The following is a 24056-nucleotide window of genomic DNA, read 5'->3' on the forward strand; positions in this document are numbered from 1 at the left end:
TCCCTTACGACACCATCCATGTAAATATTAAACAACCACGGCGACATCACACATCCCTGTCGCAGCCCCACTCTCACGGGAAACCAATCACTCACAGCATTTCCTACTACTACACATGCTCTATTATTTACATAAAAACTTTTCACCCTTTTTAGTAACCTACCATCAAGTCCATACAATCTTAAAACAGTCCACAAAGCCTCCCTGTCAATTCTATCATACGCTTTCTCTAAATCCATGAATGCCCAAAACACATCCTTGCCTTTCGCTAAATACTTTTCATACACTTGTCTCACAGCAAACACCTGTCATTTATGGATTCGATAAAAAAAAAAAAAAAATTGCCCTGTTTGGTGATATTATCGAAACCTAGTCCACTCTATAATTTGGATGATTACGTGAAAGTGAAAATGACAGACTTCCAGAAAATACACCTGTATGTAAAGGCCAATCTGGCAATATCTGAAGAGGATATGATACAACACCAGCATATGTCTGCATCACCTAGCAACATTAAGTAGGGGAATTAGTATTTGCTAGTTCATATACACGTAGTTCAAAACTAGATGATAAGTTAAAGGACCACACCACGTGATATCTTGTAACGGTAACAAATTTGAGATTAAGGACTTGTGGTCATCTGAGAGTAAGTGGATTCACGCAGACGATCTTAAGGGAACTCCCAGGTACTGTACTTCGAGTGGGAGGAAAATCAGGAAAATGACCCATCTTCTTCTTCTTCCTTTTCTCCTCCTCTTCCTTCTACAGTTGCCACCCTTCATCGCCTGCTACTCTGCCTGTTAATGGGTACAGACAAAAGCTTCGCTCAGCAACTCGTTCCACTGTTGTCGGTATCTGTTCCTCCTCCTGTCAGGACCACTTAGCTGATATGAACAATAATCCGGATTCCTTTCATAAGTAAGATGTTGTGGAGAGAGAAGACAGCCTTGCTGGCACTAACTGTCCACAGTTCATCCCTGGATGATACTGTAGCTAGATTTTTCCTAATATTATTACACCTCTGTTACTAGTTACTATTATTACATATATTATTACATCTCCGTTACCAGTTAGTATTACTACATATATTATTACATCTGTTATTAGGCACTATTGTTACATATATTATTACATCTCTCTTACTAGGTAGTAGTGGTACAAACATCAGTGAAACCGGTATGCAATTGTACAAAGTTTTGAATGTCTAAATAAAATGATAAGATCAATGTTATTAGAGAAATATTATCTTCCAATAATTTATGTTGCAAGTAGAGAAATTATGAATTGTTATGTTACCACAGACCTTGTCCCAATGTCAAATCTTCGTTTAATTTTACAAGGGGCTCGCACTGTTTTATTCTCAAGTTTGTACTATCCTGTACTAGAAGCTACCCCCCTTACCACGACTATCATATCCCTGTTCGTTCTGCAGTCATCTTCATCTCTCCCAACTAATTCCCTTCCCTCTACCTCACATGACACTCTTTATACTACATTTATGTACTCTGAATTCTTTCCTCCGTCTATGTCCCGTTTGATCCCTTACAGTCGTGTTTGCCCGTAGTTCAAACCTGCGTCTTTGTCCTGTGCTTTCCTTTAATATCTTCCTCATCACAGTTATTCCTTGTAAGAATACTGTAATCCAGATATCTCACTTCCTTCATCACTTTTTTTTTTTTGAGCCCTCATTTTATATGTATATTCTCGTATTGCATTCAAAATAGTAGGATTTTGTTTGCATTCACAGTGATTTTTTGTCCACTGATGTGATAAATGTATGGAAAAATGACTCCATGAAATTAGGTTACAACATGATACAAGGAAAACAGTGAACCTTGTTAAATGTGAAGTTGGCAAGAAGAAACTGCAACCTAACTGAAGCTGGAGAATTTGAGTAGCATTATTATAGAATCGGCAAACCAAATTGCCCACTCCACCTCTGCTATACAGTGTTGATTTGTGTGAAGACGTGTGGCATCCAACTAATTATGTGAACATTATTTAGTTGTTACGAGACATTATTCTCTCGCGATACCATTGTGATTCCTGTATAACCACCTGTTTTGTAATTTTATTATTCATCACTGTTGCATACTGTATATCAATATGGCATCATTCTCATATGTATGTACATTAAGTTAGCTAGATATATTCCCTTTAAACTAGTATACTCTTATCATTAGTATAACATATTACAATATAATTTTCTTATCATTCATTTAGTGGACAATATCAATGTTGTTTTACTATTTACATTGTCTTCTGTTAATCCCTGTATCAGTAAAATGTAACGGGAGATATCTGCTTCACCTAGTGGACTTCCTGAGTCACACTGAGGACAACAGACCTTTTGAAAATTCTGCTGGAGAGACAATTCTATCTGTAAACAGCGTAATCGTGACAATGGGCAACACGCATAAAGGTAACTCTCTACCTGTGCCCTGAAAGATTGAATAAGATTCAGAGATTAACTACACTCCGTGGGTGTAACATCTAAGCTACCAATAAAAAGTATCTAGTAATAATAGGGAGTCTTTAAGAACAACGTGAAATCCTGATGGTAAATTTACGGGCCCATATCTCACACCCATTCTTCGGTCTTCCTGCCCCCCACCCCCCCGACCTCACGCACATACGCTCTGCTAGTCAGTCTCTCTCTTCATTCGTTAAACATGGCCAAACCATCTCAGGATGCCTATTAACACTTTCCATTACCTCTGCATCAACACCACACTGCTCCCTAAAGTTCGCATTTGTCCGTCTGCTTCACGATGCAATTTAAGACCTTCCTGTCAGATAACTCTCTCTCTCTCTCTCTCTTTCTCTCTCTCTTGTTTCCCAGTCAATTCCAAGTTTCATTTCTTTACACTGAGTGGAGATCACAATATCATGCAACGACCTCTTTGTTTCCATGCTCGCCTCTTTGTTCCCTATCACCACTATTATTATGCCTGCAACCATTTTTCCCTGTTGTATTTTTTCTCGCCCTTCATCATATACACTGCCGCCCTCACTTACTCAGCACACTAGCTTGACTGACGATGGTCACTTACTCCATCCTCATTACGTACGCTGCGACTCCATTCTTCTGAAAAGGCATTATTTTACTCTTTGCAACATTCACTTTCAAGTATCGTTTTAACACCCTCCCATGCCTTGCAACTCACACTCGTCTTCACACAATAGACTGGCGTCACCAGCAAGCAACAGCAGAGTTTATTTCCACACTTTGCCATTAGCGTCTCTGCAGGTAAATTCAAATTAATTCGCCGCACTTCTCTGTTCTCTTTCTATTTCTCCCATATCTTCCTGTCACTTTTAATTATCATTCTTTCCACTTCAGGCAGCTTTACACTGAGTGGCAAGCCTAATGGTTTCCTGTAATCCAGGAAACCATTTACACTGCTGGTTGGTAACCATATAACCAGGTAATGGGGTAAGGTGGAGTCTGCTAGTTGCCTCTGCTATGTGGATGGAGCGACGCAAACGGGGGATCCATCCAGGATCCAAACTACTACACTTGTCCCCAAGCCTCTCTGTCGCGGCAAGGGAACATCACTGCATGGGGCAGCCCTGCAGGAATGGTTGCTCTCATGCGGTTGATAAGTTTGCTCGGCCAGACAGACTGGGGTTGATCAACAAGAATAACAACTGCTGGTCCAGTTCTGTCAGTTAAGTCAAGTTCGTTCAAATTAATTAACATGCATTCAGAACAATTTATGCATGCTTAGAAGCATTTAAATACTTTCAGCCTTTCAGGTCAGTGCATCTAAAGTGGGACTAATTCAAGTTGCTAAGACCATTCTCGGTGCTCTCTTCTTCGAAGGAACACTGCCTTGCGGTGACGAAGAAACGAGTACATTCCAGTGATCAATGGAGCTATACTAAACAGGTCCAATGATACTTGCCAGATTCACTGTAACACATCTAAGGAAAAGTGTTCCCCACTAGTAATTTGCCTGAGCAGCTCTGTGAGGTACCGACTCAAACCTTTCTAAAGCACTATGGGTAGTTCTACCAAGCCATGGCCTATAGTACTCAGCGCGAGAGGATTAGCTCACCATTGCAGGGTCAGACCTGCTCCAAAGCAAAGGATGCTTAGAATGTTTAGAAGAGGAAAGCTAACCATTATGGAACTTGAATCTAGGGATTTATAATATCAAAATTCTTATAGTAAAACTGCCTTATCTATTCTAGAAGAGCTAAGACGTGTGAACTGGGATATCATTGGTCTTGGTGAGGTCTGAAGATTAAAGTAGATACAGATATATATGATGATCACATACTGGGCTACAGAAGTAAACAAGAGAAGGAACATGGTGCACAACTTCCACCTAACAAATATGAGTATTTAAATGGTAACATGATGGAATTCTTTAGTATCAATGAAAGGGTAACAGATCATTTCATAAAATTGGGCAGGAAATACATGATGAACATCCAAGTCAGTGCACCAACATCAGCGTATGATGATCAAGAAGTTAAAAAAAAATTATGAAGACGCAGAGGAGGTAATGAAGATGCATAAAACCAAGTATATATTTGTGATAGGAGACTTTATTATAAACGTGGCATGAAAATGGCATTTTGGAATGGGTATTCAGAATGCGAGAGGTTAAATGCTAGTGAAGTCTGCTGAATGGAATGATGGTGAACTTTATATAAAAGGAAACAAAGTAAGAGGTGGACTTGGACAGGGGCCAAACGGTGAAACGAAAAAAGGATATACTGTATATTTCATCTTCACTGACAAATCACATTCCACTACAGTGAAAAATGCAACTGCAATTGACAAAGTAAATGTGGGGAGAGACCATAGAATATTGAGGTCAAATAATAATTAATATCAGAAGAGACAGGGAGATGATAATCGGAAGGAAACTGCCAAAGCTTGTAGCAATGAGAGAGAAGGCAGTTCAATTTAGGTTCTTAGTTCAGAATGAATATCTGCAGTTGATATGAACTAAATGCAGAGTAAACGAATTTAAACTTCAAGAAAATAATATACGAAGTAGTTTTGGAATTTGAGGTAGGAAACCAAGAAACAATAACAAAATCTCAGAGTACAAAAGCACTTTTGAAAAAAAGAAGGAATGGGATTGTAAGGACAAGGAGAGAGCACACTGAAGCAGCCGAACAAAAGAAAACTACTGCTAAGAATAAAATGAAGATACAGTAATCCAAAATTTAACATGAACACAATTAGGGAAAAAAAAAAAAAGGAATGAAAGAAGACTGAAACCAACAAAGCAGAGTTTGGTACAGGAAGGAACATAATGTTTGCTCTTAGAGACTCTAATGAAGAAGTAACAAACAACAGATATGAAATGATGAAAATATCGGATTTTTCTTTAATACAAAAGTATACAGTAGTGGAATCGTGGTCTAAATTAGTTCAAGAGAGAAATAGTGGACACAACCATCCCCAGCACCTATCCATATTATGATGATCCGATTTCTGTATGTTTGTTTGTTTGTTTGTTATCGTAACGCAGCAAAAACCGGCGCATGTAGCGCAATAATTGTTAAAACAAAGTACTGAGATATGACTCATTTCTGACTGAAGATAGGAAGTGACTTGCCATCGAGCAGAGGCCGCCGAAGGCGGCCTTTAAGCGAGTTACATTTAATGAAGAACGTTTTGAGAGGAATCAAGCCGGGGCAAGCAGAAGGTGATGAAGGTCTCACCACTGTTCTTATTAAGGACGGAAACAACTTTGCACTAAATAAACTAGTAAAGCTCATAACGAAATGTTCAGAAGTCAAAGCTGTATCCATAGCTTGGAAAAATGCGTTTATTACTCGGCTTTACAAAAAACAAAAAACAAAAAAAAAAAAAAAAAAACATCCAAATATTCTCCTTCTTGTTGTGTACGACTTTTTCAAAAAAGAAAAAAAAAAAAGGCTTAGCAACTTGAATTAGTCCCACTTTAGATGCAAACTAGCCAAGAGAATTAGATGGATTTCGTAGTTACTCAATAACTGCCCATATTCAAGTCAGGAATAAGACAATGAAAAAAAAAAAAAAGTATAATCAAATTTTATTAACTATTAAATATAGACTTTTTTTTTATTAAGTTGGAACAGCTGCAGTGTTGAAAGCGATTCGAGGACAAGCTGTAAAAGAAATTTATAATAAATTACTAGACGATGTTTATGAGATAGCACGGCCATCACAAAACTTCATAAGGATAACCAGGAAGCACCAATAAAGAAATGCTGCTGGGAAAGAAGGACATAAGTTTACCCAAGTTGTTCAGTGTGTTCCTAAGGAACGTTTTCAAAATTTTTGATCGCGATCAGGTAGGAAATCACGTAAATGGTGAGCGATTGAATAATCTTTGACTTGCAGACGACATCGTATTTTTCAGTAAATCAAGGAGGAATTACAAGAAATAAGTGACCTGATGAAAGTGAGTCTGAGGGTAAACTTGAAAATTAATATGATGAATATGAAAATTATACTCAACAGACATACCCGTTCCTGGCAGTAAAAATAGGAGATGAAGATCTAGAATGTGTTGAGGAATACATATACACTGGGCAGGCAGTTCGCACTGACCCAGTTCATAATTAAATCAAACGAAGATTGGGAACTGGATGACGGGCTTTTGGCAAACCAGTAACTACAAGAAGGGTAGTAAACAATTATCATTATGCCAAAAATATGATTACGTATACGTAATTAAGAAGTATACTTCGTGTTCTGATTTATGGATAGGAAAAACTGAGTCTAAACATGGAAAGGATTATGCCAAGGGTCACATCGAGAGATAAAACAAGGGCTTGCTGTACAAGGAAACAAACAAATGGCAGAGATTGTATCAATACAGTCAAATGGCGTAAATGGATGTGAGCGGGTTGCGTCCTTCGTAGAACTGGTAACAGATAAATAACCATGGTGACTGAGTGGCAGCTCAGAGATGGAGTGAGAGGAAGGGGCAGACCGGTGTTCAGATAGCGAGATGAGATTCGGAGGTTCACAGGGACTGGAGGGAACAGGTGACAACTAACAGGCCAGAGAGTAAAGAGATGGGAGAGGCCTTTGTTCTGCAGTGGACAAACTCAGGCTGATGATGAATCCCGTCCGACCGTATGAGTTCCGTTCAGTTATGTTCATTTTAGGCTTAGTCTGATCAATTACAGTCAATCCATTCATGTCCAACCAGAATTATTTCGGCCTTTTATGTCACCGGAGGTACAATCAGATCAACTTTGGTCCAACAGAGGCTCTTCGGTTAAAAATCAGGTAAAATAGGTACAAATAAATTGGTGCAATCCCAATTAAACCATTTTAAGTCTATTCAGGAGATTCACTTCGGGTCCTTTTAAGATATTTCAGTATTATTCTGTTCGTTAAAAGTCACCCAAACCATTCAGGTTCATTCATATCCTTCAAGAGTAATTCCGGTGAACTTAGGTCACTTTTGGTCAAAGTATGACATTATGCGCTCCCTTTAGGCCCTGTCACATCTATTCCGACTCTATCAGGCCTACTCCACTTCATTCAGCTTCAGTAGGATCATGTTAGTCCTGTCACATCCATTCAGCATTATTCAGGCCCATTTACATTCATTCATGTCATTTATAACTTAGTTCATTTTTTATTCAATTATCCCAGTTCGAGTCCATTCACTTCGATCTCTTGTTCGTGCAAGCAAGCAAAGTGTGCGAGCGAAAGAGAACACTATCAGACATACAGCAGGATGTAGAAGTGTACATATGTGTAATGACAAAAGTGTCATTTAAGACACTGTTAAAGTTACAGTTGATGTACGTAAACAGTTGCAAAGTTACGAAAAGCAATATGTGTATTACTTAAGTGTCTTTCAAAATTCGGCAGCATATTGCTGGAAAACGGTAAAGGAGCACCAAACATGGGCTTCAGCGGACCTACGCACGAAACTGGAATGAATATGGAAAATTAACAGATATTACTTAAGTGCAATTTCAAAAAATTTATCACCATACTAGCAGAGGTACCAGGCGCTGCCCATGTAATTCCTTGTGATCGAGCTACCAGCATTGCCTGGGACCTTGGATGGCCACTTCCCTTGTGGGAGAAGACCCCAGGGGTCCCATTTTACCCACAGAACCCATGTTCCACGTTGGGTCAATTTCCCCAGGGGTAAATTCCTCACTGACATATTCCTACTATGGACCTATTTTCCCAATACCTACTCATCCACCAACCCTTCCCACTCATCCTTCTCACCCATCCACCCACCTATCCAACCAGTACCCATCCATCCACCCACCCACCTACCCTACCAGTATCCATTCATCCACCCACCCACCTGCAGGGTGCAGGGGGAGGCGATGGCTCAATCGGTAGAGAGGTGACCTGCAGTCCTACCGGACCCAGGTACAAATCCCGGTTGGGACAGGGAACAGTTTAAGGATTTGATTTTCATAAAACCAGACTTTACTGATCTACAAGAAGACCCGTGGACATGTAAAAATTCCCCTGGTAATACCAGAACACCAGTCCGGTGTGAGACAGCCCTGGTATGTATTCAATATGGACGGTGGGTGTTAGCGCCGAAGTGGTGACATGTATAAGCTTAAGGTGTGTAGGAGGACTACTGGGCCTTGAGAGCAGGCTGTGAAGCCTATGCCCAGAGTTAGACACACACACACACACACACACACACACACAAAACCTATCCTAATCATCTACCCACCCACTCACTCACACTCACCCACCCACTCACCCACATTTACCCACCCATCCTGGCCACCCACTCACCCACACTAACTCACCCATCCTGCCCACCCACTCACCCACATTTACCCACCCATCCTGCCCATCCACTCACCTACACTCACCCACCCACCCTGCTCACCCACTCACCTACATTTACCCACCTATCCTGCCCACCCATTCACCCACACTCACCCACCCATCCTGCCCACCCACTCACCCACATTTACCCACCCATCCTGCCCACCCACTCACCCACACTCACCCACCCATCCTGCCCACCCACTCACCCACATTTACCCACCCATCCTGCCCACCCACTCACCCACACTCACCCACCCATCCTGCCCACCAACTCACCCACATTTACCCACCCATCCTGCCCACCCACTCATCCACACTCACCCACCCATTCACCCACCCATCCTGCCCACCCACTCACAGACATTTACCCATCCATCCTACCAACCCACTCGCCCACATTTACCCACCCATCCTGCCCACCCACTCACCCACACTCACCCACCCATCCTGCCCACTCACGCACCCACATATACCCACCCATCCTGCCCACCCACTCACCCACATTTACCCACCCATCCTGCCCATCCACTCACCCACACTCACCCACCCATCCTACCCACCCACTCACCCACATTTACCCACCCATCCTGCCCACCCACTCAGCCTCATTCACCCACCCATCCTGCCCACCCACTCACCCGCATTTACCCACCCATCCAGCTCACCCACTCACCCACATTTACCCACCCATCCTGCCAACCCACTCACCCATTCACGTTGCCTCACCACACCCACCATGCCCCTGCCCACCCACCCATCCACTCAACCCCGCCCACTCTCCACACCCGCCCTGACCACTCCATCCACCCGACCCATTGTAACAGTAATGAAATAGTTGGAGAAGCTTCAGAAAAAATTCAACGATAATTGGCTACCATGCTTCCACCATCTTGACTTGTTATTTCTACTTAGGTCTAATCTTGGCCACAAAGGGCGACACTCTGGCAACCGTATTAGCCACATTGAAATTTATCACAAAAAGTTACACCTGTCAGAACTACTTAGAGAGTATTATATGCATCCTCCTTGATTTCCATATAGGACAGACAAACATTGTCTTAATATCTATCCGTCTATCTATTTATCTATATATCTATGTCTATATATTTATCTATCTATCCATCTATCTATCTATATCTATCTATCAATATATATATATAATCATCATCATCAGCCGTTTGAGTATCCACTGCAGGACCGGCCTATCACGACTGAAGTCGGGACGATACAGCCAATGTATCTTTGCCAAGTGGCTTAGGCTGTCTAGTAGAGATTGTATGTAGGGTGAGAAGTGCTTGTTAGTGTAATTGTAGTGTTGGAGTGGCTTTGGATGTGTCTGTGAACCAAGTGTAATCGGCCCGCGCAAGCCGACTGGGTGCAAGCATACTTTACAGTAAGCGACACTGGTTCAACCACAGCACCCCTGGTGTCCGCCAATGCAGTACGTGGCCGGGTGAACACTCTCAAAGTTTATTACCCTGGCGGGGCGCGAACCCTGGTCCGTCCGTGCCCGTGTACGAAACGCACACTCTACCACTGTACCACAGAGGCTCCATATATATATATATATATATATATATATATATATATATATATATATATATATATATATATATATATATATATATCAACCAATGCGAATTATGAGTCAACCCCTAAAATTTACCTGAGTTTCTGCTCGCCCCGACTACGCTGTTCGCCCGGTATGCTCCGCCCCAACATTCCGAAAAGAGTCGTTAGATGCACCGAAAAACGAGTAAATTCAATTTGGACCGACAGAGAGACTCTAAGAAAACCAACAAAACCAACGTTTTTTCAACTGTAGCAGCACATCGCAAAATTTTAGCAAATGTTACGTACACGTCTAGATTCACCATAAAAAATTATACCAGCTAGAGGTGTTGATAGAGTTCTTTATACATCTCCCTCGATTTCCATGGTGGAAAGACAGGCCAGGCAGACAGACAGAAAGACAGACAAACATTTTCTTGTTTATATATATATATATATATATATATATATATATATATATATATATATATATATATATATATATATATATATATTGTTACATAGCCTATGATTTCATCATCCTTTGTGTAATTCTAACGTACAGTGTGCTGCCTGTTTGATCACGAGCGTGTTCTACCTCACTCCCCCCCTTCTGCCGTTATAGTAGAGTAAGTCGTCCTTTCTGTTGTTCAGAGCGGGATTGTCAACTCTTTGTCCCCATGGCTTCATTTGCGCGTCCTTCTTACAAGTTGTATCAAGCTCTGCCGGCCCCTATATAATGAGCTCAGTCTCTGCATCATTGCCACTTAGATCTACTCATTTTGTTCACATCTCTGTCCTCCCCTGTACAGTTATTATTGTGAGTGCTCAGGAAGTCTCCAACCATCTAGCAGCTGTGTAATTTGAGTATAAGTGATATTGCATTTTTTCTTGTACTGTGTAGCATAAGGTGTTAATTCTTAGGCCTAGTAACATTTTTGTAATTCATGGAAGGTTCTTATTGTCAAGCCCTTATTAATAATATTTAGTATCTGTAGTAATATATCTCGCATTCACTGAATATTATCTGGTGGTTTCTCATTTTATCAGGGCTGACTTAGATAAATTTACTATTGCTAATTTCGTATTAATAGAGGCTAATGCAGTTACCATATATATTTAACCTGTTTTTTGCCATTACATTATCCTTATGAGTCCTGAATGTTTTGTTGTTAGTTTGAGCATTAAACTTTAACTTGTAATTTTACCTAACTCTTTTATTTTGAACCTGGAACTTAACGGGACAGTAGTGATTTTTAGTATTCTCACTTACAGTGTACATTATTTTCTCTGTTCCGTAACATAAATTTGGCGACCTCTCATCAGAATATTCAGATATTATCATAAGGATATTGCTTGATATTTTGTGACTGTGATTTTTTCATGATGTCTACTATTACTACGCTTGATGAAGCCAAAGATTTTTTGTCAAATGTGCAAACAGTGTGTGATGTAGAAAACAGAACAAAGAATGAGCTTAAGCTTGTTGCTCAACAATTGGGAATTGCTGTTCGCTCTCATCATTCTAAAGATCAAATTGTTGACATGATTAATGAAAGCTTGTTTAATGTAACTCCTCCAAATGAGCAAACGCAGATTGAAATAGCTAAGTTACAGCTAGCCCTGCAGGAGGCTCGTGTGAAGGAAGCTGAATTTCAAGCACGTGTTAAGGAGGCTGAGTCTCAGGCTAAGGAGGCTTGTGTTAAGGAGGCTGAATTTCAAGCAAATGCTAAGGAGGCTGAATCTCAGGCTCGGATTCAGGAGGCACGGATACATGCACAAGTTGAACTTGCTTGGATTCAGGCAGACCATGAGTATCGCATGAAACAAGGTGGAACTGGATCATCTAGCTCTGATGATTTTGATGTGGCTAAAAATGTTAAACTTGTCCCTCCTTTTATTGAATCTGATTTAACAAAGTATTTTCAGTTGTTTGAGAGGGTAGCTACAGGTTTTAATTGGCCCAAGGAGTATTGGCCCGTACTCCTTCAAACTGTTCTCACCGGTAAAGCTCAAGTAACTTATGCATCTTTGCCTCAGGATCAATCTGATAATTATGATGTAGTTAAGAGCTTGATTCTTAAGGCCTATGAGCTTGTTCCTGAAGCTTATAGAGTAAAATTTAGGACAACTTATAAGCAAGATAAGCAATCACATGTTGAGTATGCAAAAATCAAAGAAGATCTATTAGAGCAGTGGTTAAATTCTAAGAATGTGGACTCTGGTTTTGGTAAATTTAAGCAGATGATTCTGCTGGAGGACTTCAAGAGGTGTATTTATAAAGATGTAAGCCTATATCTTGATGAGAAAAGAATAGATAATTTGTCTGATGCTGCAGTTTTAGCTGATGAAAATGTTCTCACTCACAAGAGATATTCTAGAGAAAAAAGGAAAGCTGAGAGTAAGTACGTTGCCTCTACTCAGAGTACAGGTAACAGGAAAGAGAATAAAGATGATGTTTCTCAGGAAGTAAATACCAGCTTCACCTCTAGATTTCAGAAAAGTAAATGTACTTATTGTAGTAAGCTTAGTCATACTATGGAGAAATGTTTCAGGAGACAGCGTGATGTGAACAAAAAGGAGTCTTTAAATATTCAGTCAATTGGTCTAGTGTCCACCCTTGAGAGTTCCCAGAATTCTTTAACTGAGTTAACTGAACCTGCTTTGAGGGGTAACTTAAATTCTCATGATGGAGCTCCTCTTTTGAGCAGTAACGTGGGTGACACTCTCAAGAGTTCATGTGCTAATTTCCTGTCTGATGGTTTTGTCAGTCCTCTGGACAGTAATGACAGGAAATCAGTTCAAATATATCGTGATACAGGTGCTTGCCAATCCCTTATGCTGACCAGTGTTCTAGGCTCTAATGCTAATTCCTCTGATGAAACTGTAATCTTACAAGGTGTAGGGAATAATTACTTCTCTGTCCCTCTGTGCAGAGTGAATTTAGAGTCTGGTTTTGTTAATGGTTCCGTTATGGTTGGGTTGGTTGAAACACTCCCAATGTCAGGTGTAACTTTCTTACTTGGAAATGATATTGGTGGAAGTCAAGTGTGTCCAGCTCCTCAGTTGTCTAGTAAGCCAGTGGCTGCGACCCAGGATTGTGATGTCCCTGATCTGTTCCCTGCATGTGCTGTCACTAGGGCTAAGTCTAAAGTTACTGGTGATTAAGAGGATAATGATGATGATGATGTTATCCTAGCTGACACTTTTCCTGCTAATTTGGACCACTCACCAGATGAGGCAGTACCCCGTAGTGTTGATAATTTGTCTCGTCAAGAGTTGGTTGAGTTGCAGGTTGCTGACCCTAAGTTGAAAGGTCTAGCTAACTCTGCTTGCAGTGAGGAAGAGTCAGCTGGTGCTTCTACTTGTTATTATATAAAGTCAGGAGTACTTACGAGGAAGTGGAGACCCCCAACAGCATCAGCCGACTGTGAGTGGGAGGTTGTACATTAAGTTGTCATCCCTCGTGTTTGTAGGCAGGATATCATTAGAGTGGCTCATGATTCCAGTTTGGCAGGACACCTTGGAATGAGGAAGACTGTGGCATGCATTTTGAAACACTTCTACTGGCCAGGTATCTTCAGGGATGTTTCCTGGTATTGTAAGTCTTGTCACACCTGTCAAGTTGTGGAGAAGTGTAATCAGACCGAAAAGGTTGCACCTCTAGTTCCCATTCCTCCTTTTGAGGCGCCATTCACCCGTGTGTTGGTGGATATTGTGGGCCCTCTTCCTAAGACTTCTTCAGGATTTTCTTATGTGTTGACCCTGATTGATATGGCTACTCGTTATCCTGAAGCCATTCCACTTAGAAATATCTCAGCAAAGAACGTGGTTAAGGAAATGCTAGGGTTCTTCACAAAGTTTGGTCTGCCCAAGGAGGTACAGTCAGACCGGGGAAGTAATTTCATGTCAAACGTTTTCAAGCAGTCTCTGAAAGAGTTGGGCATCACCCAGATCACGTCTTCAGCTTACCATCCCCAGACCCAAGGAGCGTTGGAGAGATATCATCAAACACTCAAATCGATGCTCAAGAAATACTGTTTGGAACATCAGAAAGACTTGGATAAAGGTCTTCCATTTGTTGTGTTTGCTGCAAGAGAATCTCCAAATGAATCACTGGGCTTCTCACCTTTTGAACTACTGTTTGGCCATGAAGTAAGAGGACCCCTTAAGTTACTCAAGGAATGCTGGCTGTCGGAGGAAGATGACGTCAACCTGCTGGAGTATGTGATGAAGTTCAAAGAACGGCTGTCCACTGCTTTACAGCTGGCGAGAGAGAATTTAGGAGCTGCTCAGAAGAAGATGAAGACTTGGTATGATAAGAAGTCCAGGGTACGCCACTTTTAGCCAGGAGATCAGGTTTTGATTCTGCTACCGGTCCATGGGCAACCTCTTCAAGCCAAGTTTAGTGGTCCTTATTTCGTGGAGAAGAAACTCAGTGATGTCAACTATGTCATCGCCACACCAGATCGTAGAAAGAACAAGCAACTATGTCACATCAACATGCTAAAGTTATATCACAGGCGGGACGAAAATAATCCAGTCTGCACTGTAGCTGCTCCACCCGAGTCTGCAAGTGAAGCTCTCCCATGCAGTATGAGCCTGAGTGATAGTTTGGGGAAGAATCCTGATATCATGAATGATCTCCAGACTAAGCTTTCTCATCTACCTCCCGAGGAAAGGCAGGAGTTTTCGGCATTACTGCAGGAGTACCCGCAAGTGTTCCGTGCCACTCCAGGAAGAACCACTGTGTTGATGCATGATGTCGATGTTGGAGACGCAAAGCCAATTAAATTGCCTCCTTACCGTGTGAACCCAGTGAAAGTTCCTCTCATCGAGAAGGAGCTTGGCTACCTGTTGGACCACAAGATGATTGAGCCCTGTCAGAGCGAGTGGAGTTCTCCTGTCACTTTAGTCCCTAGGCCAGGTGGGTCACAGCGGCTTTGCATTGACTACAGACGTGTTAATCAGATAACTAAAACAGACACTTACCCTCTCCCTCGTGTGGAAGATTGCATAGACAAGATCGGAAAGGCTAGGTACATAAGTAAGTCTGATTTGTTAAAGGGATACTGGCAAGTACCTATGACTGAACGTGCTAGGGAGATCTCATGTTTTGTAACACTAGGAAAGGCTTTTGCATGTTCTGTAATGCCGTATGGTATGAAGAATGCACCAGCCACATTTCAGAAGCTCATGAATGTTGTAACAGAGGGTTTGGCAGGGTGTGTTGTTTATATTGATGATGTATTAATCTTCAGTGACAACTGGAAAGATCACCTATGCCATGTCAGTAAATTTCTTGAGCGTTTAGTTCAGGCTAATCTTGTAGCTAATTTATCAAAGTGTGAGTTTGGTCAAGCTAAAGTTCAGTACCTTGGGTACGTAATTGGTGATGGACATGTTGCACCACCAGCAGCTAAGGTTCAGGTTATAAGTGATCTTCCCAGACCTAAAAGTAGGAAAGAGCTACAAAGATTTTTGGGAATGGTAGGTTATTATAGGAGATTTGTTCTTAACTTTTCAATTCTTGTATCACCACTTACAGACCTACTGAAAAAGGGAGTTAAATTTGTCTGGACCGATAACTGTGAATCCTCTTTCAACAAACTTAAAGCCATCCTATTAAGTCAGCCAGTGCTCGCTACTCCAAATTTTGCTAAGCCTTTTAAGATGGCTGTTGATGCAAGTGATACAGGAGCTGGGGCTGTTTTGTTGCAAGAGGATGATCAGGGTATTGAACACCCTGTATCTTATTACAGTAAGAAGTTCACTCCACCTCAAAAGAACTACTCAACTATTGAAAAAGAGCTTTTGGCCTTGATTTTGGGTTTACAGCATTTTTCATTTTATTTGTGTTCTGGTTTTGACCCCATAGTCATTTATACCGATCATAACCCACTGAAATTCCTTAGTAAGTTTAAAGATAAAAATCAGAGATTGACAAGATGGAGTCTACTTCTTCAGGAGTATTCATTAGACATACAACATGTCAAGGGAAAAGAAAATGTTATTGCAGATTGCTTATCTAGACTTTAGACAGATTGTTTTAGAGTAATAAGAAATTTCCTTTGTAAATTTCTTTTTCTTTGTGGGGAGGTTTTACATAGCCTATGATTTCATCATGCTTTGTGTAATTCTAACGTACAGTGTGCTGCCTGTTTGATCACGAGCGTGTTCTACCTCACTCCCCCCCTTCTGCCGTTATAGTAGAGTAAGTCGTCCTTTCTGTTGTTCAGAGCGGGATTGTCAACTCTTTGTCCCCATGGCTTCATTTGCGCATCCTTCTTACAAGTTGTATCAAGCTCTGCCGGCCCCTATATAATGAGCTCAGTCTCTGCATCATTGCCACTTAGATCTACTCCTCATTTTGTTCACATCTCTGTCCTCCCCTGTACAGTTATTATTGCGAGTGCTCAGGAAGTCTCCAACCATCTAGCAGCTGTGTAATTTGAGTATAAGTGATATTGCATTTTTTCTTGTACTGTGTAGCATAAGGTGTAATTCTTAGGCCTAGTAACGTTTTTGTAATTCATGGAAGGTTCTTATTGTCAAGCCCTTATTAATAATATTTTGTATCTGTAATAATATATCTCGCATTCACTGAGTATTATCTGGTGGTTTCTCATTTTATCAGGGCTGACTTAGATAAATTTACTATTGCTACTTTCGTATTAATAGAGGCTATTGCAGTTACCATATATATTTAACCTGTTTTTTGCCATTACATTATCCTTATGAGTCCTGAATGTTTTGTTGTTAGTTTGAGCATTAAACTTTAACTTGTAATTTTACCTAACTCTTTTATTTTGAACCTGGAACTTTACGGGACAGTAGTGATTTTTAGTATTCTCACTTAAAGTGTACATTATCTTTCTCTGTTCCGTAACAATATATATATATAATATATATAATATATATATATATATATATATATATATATATATATATATATATATACAGAGGGATGAACGAGTGGGTGGGCACATGAAAGCTGCCAAGGAGAGAGTGGACTGGCAGAGTAAATGAAGGAAAGGAAAATGTACGTTGAATATTGATTCCTAAGTAAATTATTAATTTAAAGTTTTCTGTGAGCAGATAAGCAAAATGCAAGCACACATCGTAATAGTATACCATTTATTTTATGACGGGTGAAAGTTTTCATAGCGCAACGGTTCAACTCCACATGAAAATAATGAAGTAACAATGTGTTGTACTGACAACTGACAATCTCAAGATAACCTGTACTTAATAGGTACGGACTTTTGGAGAGGTTATGTACTTACATGAAGGTTCAGCAATTATCAGAATTATTTACAAAGTGCAAATTACTAAGTTTACCTACAGGAAGATGGAATACTTACAAGACAACCTCGACATTGTCAAGGGCCCACTGGTCTGTGTTTGTACCGTCGTGATCAGGCTGCCACCAGCGCAACTGAAGGCCGTAGCGCCGCGCCTCAGCCGGCAGACTATATGCCACCCGTCTGGCCTGACCACAAAAACTTTGTTAAACAAACAAAAACATAAAAAACATTCCTTTTAAAAACAAATTTTTTTCTGACAAAGCAGAACTTCAAAGAATTAGAGGGAAATACATGATCATAATGCAAATAAAAACAATAAAATCATACGTGTAACGGAAATTAATCTACTCATACTATGTTTTCCCACCGTTCCTTTGCCTGAAGTAAAAAATAATAAATAATAATAAACCGAACTAATTACAAACCAATCAGTGGTCTTTTTGGGGGGTGAGGTAGGGTCTAGAAAAATACAGAAAACATGAAAAACTATCAGTAACATACCCAGTGAAATGGACCAGACACTCATTCAGATACCATTCAAGCCCCTTGAATCCTGGCTGCAACTCTACAACCATAACCATCAGCATTTATTATTACCTCCGCCAAGAAGGTTATGGTTTACCTGCGTTGGTTTGTTTGTGTCTGCCTATTGGCAGAATTACTCAAAACGTTATGAATGGATTTTGATGAAATTTTGTGGAAGGGTTGGTTATCGGCCAAGGAAGAAATTATGAATTTGGGGGCGGATGCAGAGTATCCCGCACGGTATCTTCAAAATTCTCAATGAGTATCAATGAAATTTTGCGGAAAGGTGGGCCATAGGCCAAGAAAGAATTTATTAAATTTGGGGGCGGATCCGTATCTGGATCCGGATCCTGTATCCACGGATCTAGATCCGGATCCATTTTAATGCCGATGACATTGGCGGAGGTATGCGCTCTCTGTGCGTTTTATAGTGTTTGTATTATTTTGTATAGGTGAGCGTCACACGCACTTCCCACACTGTCAGTCAGTCAATTATCATGTCAAAAAAGATGTGTCACACCTATGGTACTTGTTCCTTCTTACATGAATCATGATTGTTTGCTTGTTATTTGTGTGTGTGTGTGTGTGTGTGTGTGTGTGTGTGTGTGTGTGTGTGTGTGTGTGTGTGTGTGTGTGTGTATGTATATGTGTGTGCATGTGTATGAGTATGTGTGTATGAGTGTGCGTATGAGTGTGTATATGCGTGTGTGTGTGTGTGTGTGTGTGTGTGTGTGTGTGTGTGTGTGTGTGTGTGTGTGTGTGTGTGTGTGTGTGAGTCTACAGACAACAGACAACCAACCAGTCCTTCCCGTGACTTCTTTTGTTTGTTAACAGTTTAAGGCTGATAAATGGGGACGGACATCTAAACGGCTGAACCAGAACAAAGTTTTGCCTTGAGTGAGTGCTGTCACGTAAAGCTACATTATTACACCGGTGCTCATCTATGAACCTTGAGTGAATGGTGCCTCGTACACAACAAACATCTGTCGACAAGGACAGACACGTAAAGCTATATTATTACACCGGTGCTCACAATTAAATTTCTGTGGTTGATGGCAGTGACTGGACAGTGGTAATGGCAGTGTTTGTGTGGTGGTAACGGTGATGTCTAGGTGGCTGTAATTATAGTGCCTGGGTGGTGGTGGTGATGGCAGTGTCTAGGTAGGGATGTTGATTGTTGTCTATGGGTACTGATGGTTGTTGTTGTTGGTGGTGGTGGTGTTTGTGCAGTATCATTGGTGGTGTCTGCTTGCTGGTAATGGTAGTGTTAAGGTGATGGTGATGGTGGTGATGGTAGTGGTGTTTGGGCAGGAGTGATGGTGGTGTCTGAGTAGAGGTAATGACTGTTCAATCAGTCTAGTTAATGGCAGTGCCTTGGTGACGGTAGTGATGGTGGTGCTGTATTTGATGGTGCTGTGTAAATGATGGTGTTGGTGCTAACAGTGGTTGTGGCGATACTGTCTGTCTGTGTGGAGGTGACAGTGGTGTATACGAACGTCACAGGCATCACTCACACACAAGTATCAGCACTAATTAACCATAGCCTCCATCACCACACTGCATCATCGTCATCCAGGCTCTTCTATCTAGCCACGGTCATCACCATCAGACTTACCACTCGGAGATCATCGTGACTCACATATTACCACCCAGTCACCATCATCACCAATCAGACATCACTACCCAGCAGCCTTCACACCCAGACCCCACCATCGCCATCAAAATCCAAGGAGGCCTGTCCTCCCATGTACGTGTTCGCATTCATCCAAGAATAATGATTTCTTTATACTCGTATATGGATACCATAATGATTTTCAACATTGTTCAAAGGTAGTACAGCTATTACAGCTGAACACTTGGATATAAAGTTTTATCAGTCGGACGTGTCTTCCATTAATTTTGCCACACTATACATTATCTTACTTTGTACCATTTATATTTACTCATTTATCTATAAGTATAAAGTACCTCGCTGACGTCCTTCTCCCTCCCTGCCTGGGAACTTTCCTCAGGGAATAACTATGAAAACTGAGTCTGTAGACTGCAGATACATTTAACTGAGTCTGTAGACTGCAGATACATTTTTATTGTTCCTTCAATCACTCTTCTTCCCTTACCTAAACTAAGTCAGTTGTTCATTTTGCTTCAGCCATGCAGATGCAAGTCTTCCTTAAACGGTATCATAGATATCTCAATTCATGCTACTAACCTTTCTGAAGTCGAGTGGGTCGTGGACGTTAATAGTGACCCAGGTGATGCCGTTGTCAGCGGAATACTGGAGCACAACCCCTTTATCAAGAGCTCTCTGAGGTTGACTCAGATCCACGTGGCATGACGGTGTGCGGTCGTGGCTGCCAATCCTCAGCACGAACATCAGCTTGCTGCATCAGGCATTTAACATAGTCATCATCGTCCTTATCTTTGTTGAATCCAGCCGAAGGCCGCGATTTACTTACTACTGTTACAAGATTCACTTGAAGTATTTTGAAAATAAATACTATATCGAACTACCATATTTTTTGTGGAAATTTCTTAAAATGAAGTGGATGCTACATGCTACCATAGTTTTTTGTGAAAAAATAAAATGGATTTAATACTGCATACTAACATCATTTTCTGTGGAAATTTCTTTAAATTCTTTGAATGTGACTTGATACAATCATTTTTTGCTGGAATTTCTAACATTGTCTAACTGTTTCATGCTACCATAATTTTTAATGGAAATTTTCAGTATTGATCACTTTGCTACTATCTACCATAATTTTTTTTTTTTAATGAATCAAGCGATGGCGTCCAAGGGATGGAATGCAGAATCGCTCCCGAAGGGCAAAGGGAAAACTGCAGATCTTTAATTACATTACAGTGCCCTCCTTTTGGCCTTCAGGCTATTCAGCGTTCCACCCCCTGGGAGCCTTCACTTGATCGTCAGGTTCTTACTTGCTATCATCATTTTTTTTATGTGTGTGTGTGTGTGTGTGTGTGTGTGTGTGTGTGTGTGTGTGTGTGTGTGTGTGTGTGGATATTTTTCATATTGACCAAACTGTTGTTTTTTACCATTATTTTTTTATTCTGATACTGATCAAAATGCTACTTGCTGGATATAATATCTGTTGAAATTTTAAATACTGATAAAATGCTTCTTGCTAACATCATTTTTGTGGAATTTTTTAAAAACGATTATCACTTCGTACCATCATTTTTTTTTGGGGGGGAAGTTTCTTTTGTCTAATTCTTGCTTGCTACCATAATTTTTGGCTGAATTGATAAATATTGATCAAATTGTTGCTTTCTACCATATTTTTTTAAAATTCTAATCATGATCAAAATGCTACTTGCTGCAAAACTGCTAAATGTTACCATCATTTTTTGTGGATATTGTATACACTGACCAGTCTTACTAGCTACCATCATTTATTATGGAAATTTTTAAAATGATTTGTTTGAATGCAACAGTACCTGGTACCATCGGTGGCTCAATCGGTGGCCTGCAGTCCTACCGGACCCGGGTTCAAATCCCGGTTGGGGCAGGGAACAGTTTAAGGATTTGAATTTCTTAAAAATCAGACGCTACTGATCTACCAGAAGACCCGCTGACATGTCGTAAAAATACGCCCGCTAATACCAATGCACCAGTCCTGTGTGAGACAGACCTAGCATGTATTCAATATGGACGGTTGGTGTTAGCGCCGAAGTGGTGACATGTGGAGGTGTATGGTATGTAGGAGGACTACTGGGCCTTGACAGCAGGCTGTGAAGCCTATACCCAGAGTCGGACACATAAAAAAAAAAAAAAAATGTGAAAGTTTCTACTATTGTCAAATTCATACTTGCTACCAACACTTTTTGTGTATTCTTTATATCGACCAAAATGTTGCTTTCTACATTCAATTTTTGTTGAAAATTCTAATACTGATCAAATGAATGTGTCCACAGGGTGGAACGCTGAAACGTGCATGAGAGCCAAAAAGTAAGCACTATGATATGATCTGCCTTCACATGATCACGATTATTATCAGCACCATCAACCACATTCACAAAATCCTAAATATTGTTCACACTTTTACATATCGCAGGGCTATGGAGAGGATGGCTCTTTGATCTCAGTGGAGACACGAAACTGGGAAAACAGGAAACTCAATGGTTTACATGAAATTAATTACATTACAGAAGTTATCACCATCCTGAAAAATATAGCTTGTTTTACTTGTATATCCTTGGAAACAGGGATGATAAAAAATGGCCATGAATTCCCTGTATGTATCTAAAGGCTTCAACGGAGTAAGAGTGAGCTGCTGAAAAGCCTTCTTTGTCTTGAGGTAAGGGTATAAACCTTATCGACAATCTCTTGTTGCAAACAACTTTGTACCTTCTACATGAGAGGAAGGGGAGAATGTCCCTGAGACATCGCTGTTACTCCTCTTCATGCCTCCAGTGAGATCAAACTGCTGGGCCATGGATTTCCTACACCACGTAAATAAGAAAAAAATGATCTGCGTGGTGATGATGATGGTGTGTTTGATAGATCATTTTACATATTGACATTGTATTCCCGAGACAAGAGGAAGGGGCTGAATCTGTTTACCAGGTGGAAGCCTCTGCCTTGATACCGGCTACTTGTATTTTTTTTTTTTTATAGCAGAAGAGAGGAAAGAAAAACAAATGAATAAAATATAATAATAATCCATACACCAGATTACTGGTGCCCTCTGTTCATAAAATATCTGTAACAGACTTGAACAGCTGTGGGTTGAAGTTTGGAGGGAAACAACTCTGGGGAAGCGAGTTCCAGAGAGATGCAGTTCGGGGAATGAAAGAGTTCTGATAGGCAGAAGTTCAGCAATATGGCTGAGTGACATTCTAGTCATGAGCGCTACCAGATGCCCGTGTAGCACGAGGGAAGGCATGGAGAGGTGGCACCATGGACGCAACTTCGTCGGAGCATTTGCCTTAAAAAAAGTCCGTAAAATAATGCCAGAGGCAACACTCCTTACTTGTAGTTTATTTGTAATGGCAGGGTTGTTAATAATTCTAACAGCTTTGTTCTGCATTTTGTCTAGTTGTTTTAATGCAACCTCTCCACCTCCATTCCACAAGGGTGAGTGATATTCAAGCTGAGAGAGCACATGACTCATAACTTATAGCTAACCGCTCGTCAGCGAAGAAATTACGGACTCTGTACAATAATCCAAGTTTCTTTGAGGCAGTTTTAGCAAGTGATCTAACATGAGAGGTCCAGCTGAGGGGATTGTTAAGTAAGACGCCGAGAACTTCAATACATTTGGAGATGAGAATATTAGTAGCACTGAAGGTAATATACAAATCTGGCAATATCTGTGTATTAGTAAATTGTATATATTTGGTTTTACTAGCATTAAATGAGACAAGGTTGTTTTGTCCCCATTCACTGATTGTAGATAGGTCTTGATTTATGGAGATGGCTGTACTGAGTTGAGAGGTAGAGATATCAGACTTTGTAAATGGGTGTCTGAGAGAGTATGTATTATGTATTGTTGAGTCATCTGCGTATGAGTGGATGGGATTGTGGGTGACAGATAAGAGATCATTAATATGAAACAGGAACAGTGTTGGCGCCAGAACTGATCCTTGCTGCACGCCAGCGTTAATTAATTGGAAATTGGAATATACATCATCTACTTTTACTCTTATTTTCCTGTCACTGATATATGAGGAAATCAAAGACACAAAAGACCTTAGTCCATAGCAAGGGAGTTTGGACAGCAGGGAACGGTGCCATACTCTGTCGAAAGCTTCAGAAATATCAAGGGCTACTGCATGAGTTTCTCCATGTAGGTCAATTGATCGATGGATGGTATGAGTCAGGAGACTGAGTATGTCAATGGTGGATCTTTCTTGGCGAAAACCAT

General features: G+C 40.7%; 1 protein-coding gene across 1 annotated transcript in view; it reads right to left on the bottom strand.

Annotated features, from left to right (window-relative positions):
- The window catches only part of LOC145415020 (reelin-like), a 71219-nt gene that overhangs the window by 45132 nt on the left and 2031 nt on the right, over positions 1-24056 (bottom strand). Inside the window, exons 2-3 of the mRNA XM_080284436.1 lie at positions 20381-20552; positions 17704-17831 (exon numbers count right to left, since the gene is read on the bottom strand). Of these exons, the coding sequence (XP_080140562.1) occupies positions 17704-17831; positions 20381-20552 (300 nt within the window). The remainder of the gene's footprint in view (positions 1-17703; positions 17832-20380; positions 20553-24056) is intronic.

Source organism: Coenobita brevimanus, chromosome 101 (assembly GCF_032717465.1).
Source record: "Coenobita brevimanus isolate Jiangsu-jjx chromosome 101, ASM3271746v2, whole genome shotgun sequence".
Lineage (NCBI taxonomy): Eukaryota > Metazoa > Arthropoda > Malacostraca > Decapoda > Coenobitidae > Coenobita > Coenobita brevimanus.